Below are 8793 nucleotides of genomic sequence, written 5' to 3'. Positions count from 1 at the left end.
TTATATATCAGCATCACTTGACTCTAGTTTCAATTTTCCTACCTCTAATTGTCTCATTTTTCAGGATATTCCTGGTAAGATTACAAGAAGCGCTTGTCGCTTTTGCTTTTTCCCAGGCAGAAGCACTGTGGGGAAGAACACGGGAGGAACTGCTGCACTTGTTGATCACACAGCCCATCACTGGCTGGGAAGGGACGAACATCCACTCTCTCGGGGAAATTGTTTGGTCCTCCCGGGTTTTTCTGAGGAGTTACCACATGGAGGTAATCATCCTTGCACCACAACCACGCGGTAATAAGCAGGGGATTTTTCCCTTGAGAAAGAAAAGATTGGCTAAATTTGGATTTCACAGGCCCTGTCCAAACTACTGTCAAATCTCAGTGCAACACCCAAGCCACGATTTGTCTTGACCTTTTTTTCCCTGCAATTAATGCCAATAAGTTTAACTTTTTTTCACCAGTGCCAGCAAGAGCTGAAAGGATTTCACAGCCGCTTCCTTGAGCAGCGTGACTTTTTTTTATAATTCATTCTGACAAAAACATCCTTTTATTTTGTCAGAGGTTTCTTTTGTGCTTTTCCCCAAAGAGAGAAGGTCACTACGGTTCCAAATTAGTCCATGTGACGATCAAGCCCTCTCCACGGGTGCTAGTGGCGAGTGGTGAAACCGTCAGAGTGTGACAGTCACTGCTGTGGTGGTGACAAAGTCAGGAGGAACCGAGACCTGTTCTAGCTCTGCCATGGATTCACGCCTCTCTAACCACACAGCCCTGTTTATCTGACTGCATGCACACAGCAAAACCTCGCTGTCTCTCAGGAATGCCATGGTCTGGTTTGCCAGTTCTCAGAGAGCACCTAGAGGCAAGATGATGAAAAATGACAAATTAGTGACATAAAGCTTTGGCCAAACTGTGACCGGGTGCAAGAGAGCCCAGCAGTTAAACACTGCAGAGCTCCTGAGCACAGACACCTGTCAGGCAGCAAGGGGAGGTGAAGAGATTTGGAGAGATGTAATTTCCTTTTAGGAAACTGAAATGTTCTAGAGGAAAGATGTAACTGATCTTATTTCAACAGGAGATGTGTGAGCGCTACGTTGTGCTGGCCTCCTTACACTTGCTGATTCTTTCCGTGGATCACACAAAGAAGACATTTGTTTACGAGGTAAAGCATAAGAATCCCTTTGTGTCTGTGTATCTACGCTCATATTCCAGATTTCCTAAGTATCTCCTTGCTCATAGCTTTAGCATGTGCATGGTAAAAAGAGTGCTAACCCCTCGATGCCCTGCCAAGAGCAAGGCTCAAGATGGAGCAAAGATATTCGGACCCCACCAGCCAAGACAGGGACACTTCACTGATTTTACTGGGGCTTTGGCATATTTTCTAGCACAGTAGCTCACAATTTACCATGTTTTTTCAGCTTATTTTGAACAGGCCTCACCAGGGATTAAAAAAGAAGTGCCACTTTCTATTTATATTATATTCTGTAATTTTAGCCGGCCGCTTATCATGTCCCTGGTTTACCCAGGGACTGCAGCTCCCTACCAGTGAGCTGAGGCATCAGCCAGAAGGCACCCGAAGAAGGCGACAAGAACAGGAGGTGACAGGAGAGAGAGAGTTAGGGAAGGTGTAGGAGGGGGCAGGCACAGAGCACCAAGGAGACACGTCCAGGAGAGCTGCCCTCAGCATAGCAACGTCTCCTGATGGCTCTCATACATGTCTGTGGCTCCTGAAAGTGAGAAAAAAAAAAGAGCCAAATTAAGAAACTTCCTCACTACAGAAAGATCCTTGAGCTGTATCACACTGGAGGTGATAAAAATCAAAGTCCCTCTATCAGCTCCATGGGTGGAGTAAGAGGAGGACACAGAAAAGAAATCATCACTTTATGAAATACAGGATCCAAAATGCAGAGAGGCCCCTTTGTCCTTAATGTGAATGTCCTCTTCTGGCATGGCTGGTGGGCGTGGGGCAGGTGGTAAAGAGAGGGAGGCTGCAAAGCAGATGAAATTGTGTCTAGCACATACAAACTGCTTTTCAGCACCAGTCTTGGTCTATTGGTGAAGCTCACCCCTGTAGCTCAGAACATTTTATGAAGGAGGACAGTCATTTTATGAGTAGGGAAACAGGAATAAAAACTCAGATTTCCTATGTCTCCAGACAACAAGCTGAACATCATCTGTCCCAGACTTACTTAAGGTGAAAGGCTGAAAAGCTAGGAAATTTTTTAGCTGGCCTGCAGAAAAGCAATCTGCCGTGTGTCAGAGGGACTGCAGTGGGACAGAGAAGTTATTCTTACCAGCTGACCTCTAACATCATTCCTCACCATACCAGGGGCTCCTTCCTCTTGCTGGGATGCACCTGAGGCAGATAGTGAGTGCCATCAGCTACACGTTTGAGATTTCTGGTAAGCCTGTTGGGCAGTTCCTGGAGGGGCCTGGGGTAGTCGCAGAGCAGTGATACCCCTGCTCTGGGCTTCAAGGACTGGCGGTCTATGTGGGCAGAAAATAAGGGGGCTATGCAGCCAGGTGGATGATTACTGAAGAAGATATTCCTCCTGGAGAATGTGCCATGCCTTGCTGGACCGGGCTCTCACATGTAGCACCTGCTATATTGCCAAGAGGGGCAGGACATATAGATGGAAGGAATTTGGAGTCTCAGTTTTTACGGGTGAACACAACTGCTGCACAACTTTGCACTCAAAATTCCTCAGAGGAAAGGCAATATAAAGTATACATTCCCCTTTACTCTGATTTTCTACCTAAACTAAACAGGAGGCAAATGAGGATGTCTTTGGACTTAGAACAAGGTAGCTATCTAATTGTCCCAGTGCCAGCCCAGTATCTCCCACCAACAGCAACAAAGGCCAGACACGACCATGTTCCACCACGAGATGCCAAAGTGCAGGTGATGCTCTGTGGCACAGGGGAGGCAGAATTCACCCACTGGGCCCAAAGGCAGATCGCAACCACCCTTCCTCAGACCCAGGCCATGTGTGTGTCTCTGCGCAGGGTCCATGATTGAATCCCGGCTCATTTGCTGCCAGAATTCAGCTGATTTTGACATGTGGATTCGACACCTCCAGCACCAAATCAAGATGGCAAATGCCAACTGCCCCATCAGTCCCATCAATAACATCTCTTTCCTGGTAAGTCAGAGGAGAACAGGTGTAAAGAAAATGGCACGGAAACACAAAACGGTAGCAGCTCTGAAAATGGATAGGGTTTGGGCGGATCTTTAGGAGACAGGCTGGAACTGAGCAGCAGGTTTACCTGAAGACGCTGTAGACACTTTCTACGCTGAAGTAAACTTTCTCCCATCATTGCTATATCACTAAGCTCACGCTCTGTGCTCACGAGAGGTTTTAGACAAATTACTGATTGCTTTTCTTCATGGGATGTAACTGTTACACTACTAAAAAATTTAAATTTCCCATTAGTTACAGCCACAAAATAAAGACTTGCTCTTTGATACCTGCTGTTGCACCAACTTAAAAATACGTAAGCTTACAAAACACACTGCAACATCCACAAGAGTCACAAGATGGCAGGATTACACTGACACTGAAAACACTCCTACCGCTGGGGCTTAGGGCACTCAGACACAGCAATGCAATGAATCCTCCCAAAGCTTCTGCCCATGTCATTGTGTCCCCAGATTCCTAAAAGGTAAGAGTCAGCTGGACAGCCAGCTCCTATTTCCCCCCTCCCTAGTGCTATTCACTGTCAGTGTACTTGAGGTTTCCCTTTCATTACACATCCACCCAGCTGCCCTTGATGTCTAGCATGGTGTAAACTCTAGGGCAACCTTGTACCTTAGTCGTGTCTCACTGTCCTCAGTTTTGTGCTACCCAGACCACCCATCAAGAGCTGCTGATGTCTGATGCTCCCTACAGGTCACATATTTTTTGTAGCTAGTGGATACCAGCTAACTTTGCAGGAGTTAGCCCAGGTGGTCTTGCTCTAAGGATTCATTACAGACTGCAGAAATGCATCCAGGGCTGAGCACAGCCATGAATACCATGAGCACACCTTGATCCCCACTCTCCTGTTTGCTGGACAGCACTACTTTGGAGGAAAAGTAAAACATCCCTAAAAAGTAAAAAAAATAATCCCCTAAAAAAAGGACTTGAATGCCAAGCCCAAAGTGCTTAGAATTACCATGACATTCCCACTCAAATCAAACCAACATCCTAAACAACCTCTTGTGAGGGGGAGAAGGAAAATGAGATTTTTCCCTTTAATATCTAAAGCTGTTTTGTTGTCTCAGCTGGTGCTTGTGAAACTACAGCACACAAGTTGGCAGAAAACTGCAGCAAACTAGGAACTTCATCACAGGTGTCCCAGTTTCCAAGCATATCCTCTAATTACCTTTTTTCACCACACTTTAACCCTGAAAAACTTCATACCTTCAGTTTTATGACCTTTTGCTCTGTCCCCAAAAAAATAAAAAAATAAAGGTGCCATGTGATGAACAGTGGAAGAAAAAGGAGCTGATGAGACATCTCTTGTGCAACACCATTCTGAAGTGGGAAGGAAAACCAATCCAGCATCTGGGAAGGATCCAGTATTTGACCATGGTGCAAGTGGCTACTGGCTGCACAGGGGTAACGTATACTGCTCGGATACGTGGGTGGCTTTGAACAGATTAAAATCAGTGTACCTTCAGGCTCACATGGAACTGTTGTTTAAAAAAAAAGGGGGGGGGGCTATAATGTGTATTTCCCCAAAATATGTTTTGCAGTTTTAATGACTATTGCTCATGTGTGTCATTATGCTACAGAAAAGGTAGCATAAGGATAATTATGTCAAAGTCCTACAGTGTCAAAGAGACAAAAGGAAATGCAGTGGGTTTTTCTTTTCTTCCCCTGAAAGCCACTTCTGAGAATGTGTCCAGACAGTTGCACTCAGCCTCCAAAGATGCTGGGAGGGAGAGTTCACCCCCTTCCTATTACACAGGAAGATCAACATTTTCTAAATATTCCATTGCAGATATGGGCCTAACCTATTCTTAACAACAACAACTCATCCATCTATCCGTCTTGGGGTATCCTACCAGCTTTCTAAGCAATGAATATCCAAGCTGAATAAGAAATACAAAGAACAGTATCCGTGGCTGGCATGGGCACTGCAGACAGCTCCAAGTTTTTCGTGTTGCCACAGCCATTAGCCTTCATATTCTGCCTTTGGTTGAGACATACCCACTGAGAAGAAGTTACTGAACATTTCTGCTGTCTCTAAAGTGCCTCTTTTCTACAGGACTCTAAGGAAAGACTGCTGCTCCTATTTCCAGAAGACCTGCTTTTCCTCTCTGTGGATAAGGAGAGAACTGCAATCACATACGAGGTAACAAGACACAGTACAAATGGTCAAATAAGTAAAGAACTAAGAGAAGCTGGATCTGGTGAGCAGTTTTGGGTGGTGAAAATGAATAGCGAGGAGAAAAGGGGAAAGCCTGAAGAAAAGCAATGTTTTCCTTTTCTTTTTTGAAGGGAAAACTCCCCCTGACTGGAATCCAGGCAAAGGAGAAATCCACTGTGCTGGGGAGGTTACAGTTTGAAATTACAGGTATGTAATTGAGGATAGATCATTTGGGAATTTTTCTTCCTGCAAGTGCATCCAGTTGCACAGAGTAGCTCAGGCTTGCAGGACCCCTTTGCAGCAGCAGTTTCTGGCAGGAAAAAAACTGCTTTAATAAGAAACAAAGAGCCTTCCAATGCCCCGCAGATTCAGTACAGAATCCCTTTCACAGCCAGGATGTTTGAATCTACCACAAGAGACAGTATCTAGTTAAAATCAGATTTCATTTCTAGTTGCAATCTAAGGCGATCAAACAGATGCTCTTTAGGGGTTTCTTGTGTTGCTGGCTGCTAAGTCTTAATAGCTTTCTGTGCTTCCCTGCTCGGTTCAACAGTCAGCCCAGTCCCACTCCGCTAACGCTTCCATCACGGGGCAGCGCAGCCTTCCTGTGGTTAAAAGCAAAATCAAGCTGAAAGCCAGAGGCTGGCTGTAGGGAGAGGGTGCTAACCTCATGTGGGGACAGTCCCTGTGGCTTTCCTTGCTCTGGGCTCACGCATGTGTCATGGCAAACTTTGCACACTTTTCCATCACCAAACTGCTCCCTGCTAATGTCTTGCAGGAAGCCTGACTGAACCAATCCTTATCACCTGTTCCACAGCAGAGGATTATGAAAAATTCCTCTTCCACCTACAGAAGGTATTTTTCAGAGAACTTTACTGCAGAAATCTCTCTTATCGAGCTGGAATTTTCCCAATTATACATAGATTCATCTGAGATGGATCATCCTCCTAAATTTTCTTTTCCTTTTCCACAAAAGAGTATGGAGTTGTCTTCAAGCCCATCTTTCTCCTGATAAGTCACATACAGTAGGCCCGTAAATATCAATGTGTTTTTCTTTAAAAAAAAAAAAAAATCTACTCTTTCAGCAGGGACTGAATTTGGGTCCTCTTATGCAAAAAAAACAAACACTACTTTACCTACTCCAGGAGTGAAAGACTGATACCTGAGCACCTGATTTGCACAGATTTCAGTGGAAATTACATAGTGAAATAAGCAGAAGTGCTGAGGGCAAGGGACTGTTTCATGAAGTTTCAGAGGTGTGTTAAAAGTCACACCACCTCCTAAAACACCCATGTTTGTAGCTTTCAGAGTACACCCTGCACAGTGGGTAACCACATCTGGGCACGGAGGAGAGGAAGGTGCATCAGGAGCGATGTTTTAAAAGTTGAAAAGATGCTGGGCCCAGAGTATTTATTAATCAATATCGTTATTCTTTCATTGAGCATGCCTGTGTTTGTCTAGCGTGTAAATTCTTGGCCAATAATACTAAAACAGCATGGGAATGCTCTCTGCCAAGAAAATATTCATACGTTAAAGTAGTATATCCACATGCTAAAAATATATTCTACGTTCCAGCCGGAGAAAAACCTTGATTCTCTGTCACTCCAGCCACCACCAAGCATCCCTAAGAAATCCTGGCAGCATCACTAGGACATCAGCATGCACTGACAGGAAGAAGGTATGTTGAATATGATCCCAACAGAAAGTGAAGAAGCTGCATGAATGAGTAAGAATGGATTGGAAACTGGAAACCAAGCTTCTTTCAGACCGAGAGGTGAATAAGGATCTGCACATGAATTACTCTGCACTGGCTGCTGTTTTGAATGGACCATTGCAATCTATGTGGGTCCCTGTGACTCTGACCTCAGCTGTACATCTGCCTTACAGAGAAATCTTTCTCAATTTGCTTCCTATATTTATTGCTTGATTCTTCTTGGGAAAAAGAAACACTGTAAAATACTGTGTAAATACTACAAATAAAACCCATAATCCTGAGCCTGAACTGTGCGTAGAAAGAAGCAGTCATGTTTAAAAAAAACTTTCCATCCTCATTTAGGTAGCCATTGGTTTGGAAAGCCATTGCCTTCCTTTGAAATGGCAGGCACAGTGCGATTCTTCATGGTAAACAGCCCCTTTCCAATAGCTTTTCTTCCTTGCCTACATCAAGAACGTGTCCCCGTAATCCCTTTGCTGTCTTCTGCCCTCCAAGAGAAACAACCCAAACCCCTCCAGGTTGAATCATATCTATTCATTCTGATGCTTTCAAAATATTTTCTTTCGGATTTATAACACCTTAAGAATCATTGTTACACTCAACATAAATGTAGCACTGAAAACGAAGCATTGCTGCAAACCAGAACAATCAAGCATTTCATGACACACACAAATGCTCAGTTACCTGCAGGCCAATCATCCAGGTTGCATCCGGGTCGTCTGCAGTCACCTGAACAGGCTTAGTGTGGTCCCACGGTCCCTGTTTTATCCCAAGTTTTCGTCTATGAAGCCTACGCTGGCCACCTGTAAAACAAGAAAATGGAAAGCTGGGTATATTGCAAAAAAAATAATAATATATCAACAGTTTTAGAAAAAATCCCACAAAAGTATGTCCATGAGCAAAATAAATTATGACTCTCTTTCCCTGAAGCTTTCTCAGCCTCTGCCAGGTTGAGCTGAACCTGGGCAATAAATTCAAAAGTTATTCAGAAAAGCAAGTATATAATCACACAATTGTTTAATTTCACTTTCCCTGAGAAAGGGGACTTTTTTTCTAAACAACAATAACAACAACAGGAAGTCCCGTGAAAATATTTTTTTTTTACCTTCTCCAGTTTCAAAACCCTAATAATTTACAGAAAACACAGGCAGACATGTTAGCACAACAAAACACTGCCTGCACAAATCCTTAGGGACGTGGTTTGAGCAAAATATCTAGTATGAGAAGGGCTGTTTCTATACCTCAGGCAATTCTTTTATCATGTTGCTTTTTCACTCTTTTTTTTTTTGCAGCTAAAATATGAAGAAATCCCCAGAAATCAAAGGGGCCCAAAACACCTCTGATCATCATTTATAATCAAATATTTTTGAGCCTGTATGTGTAATACAGACAGAGCAGTTTGAGATTAAGCAGATGACTACAAGAAGGGGTATTACCTTATTCTCCTAACTGCTACCCTGCATTTCCTAAAGCTGTGTGGGAAGGTCTTTATCTGATTATGAGTAGCAAGCCACTTCTAAGTATCAAACTTCTCTGTAATCAAAGTTTAAAACTTTTTTTATTTTCACATGGTGAAGTTTCTTTAACATTTACAAGTCCTGAAGAACTGTAGATTCAAGCAAAAAAAATAATTTATAGACATTTCACTGGATGTTACTGATTTGAGGGAGAAGCTTCTTTTTAACCTACAGCCCATACACAGAGATCAAGTTGAAGTTCAAATTGGAA

At 43.5% G+C, this 8793-nt stretch overlaps 1 protein-coding gene across 1 annotated transcript; it reads left to right on the top strand.

Annotated features, from left to right (window-relative positions):
• Nucleotides 1-270: 270 nt before the first annotated feature.
• On the top strand, nucleotides 271-7441 carry LOC121058242 (rho guanine nucleotide exchange factor 7-like). The gene is made up of 8 exons (XM_040533542.1): nucleotides 271-1158; nucleotides 2326-2398; nucleotides 3003-3139; nucleotides 4451-4597; nucleotides 5250-5336; nucleotides 5483-5558; nucleotides 6130-6206; nucleotides 6927-7441. The coding sequence occupies exons 1-8, from the start codon at nucleotides 1075-1077 to the stop codon at nucleotides 6999-7001; spliced, it is 756 nt and encodes a 251-aa protein (XP_040389476.1). The 5' UTR covers nucleotides 271-1074; the 3' UTR covers nucleotides 7002-7441.
• The last annotated feature ends 1352 nt before the right edge of the window (nucleotides 7442-8793 follow it).

The sequence above is a fragment of the Cygnus olor genome, chromosome 21 (assembly GCF_009769625.2).
Source record: "Cygnus olor isolate bCygOlo1 chromosome 21, bCygOlo1.pri.v2, whole genome shotgun sequence".
NCBI lineage: Eukaryota > Metazoa > Chordata > Aves > Anseriformes > Anatidae > Cygnus > Cygnus olor.
Note: the sequence above shows the minus strand (reverse complement) of the source record. Positions and strands in the feature narration are given on the sequence as shown.

Bases quoted from the DNA above. Each gene is read 5' to 3' on its own strand.
- LOC121058242 (XM_040533542.1), top strand. From the start codon at position 1,075: ATGTGTGAGCGCTACGTTGTGCTGGCCTCCTTACACTTGCTGATTCTT. The intron at 3,140-4,450 runs GTAAGTCAGAGG...AAAAAAATAAAG, and splicing joins TCAATAACATCTCTTTCCTG to GTGCCATGTGATGAACAGTG. The intron at 6,207-6,926 runs GTATTTTTCAGA...TCTACGTTCCAG, and splicing joins TCCTCTTCCACCTACAGAAG to CCGGAGAAAAACCTTGATTC.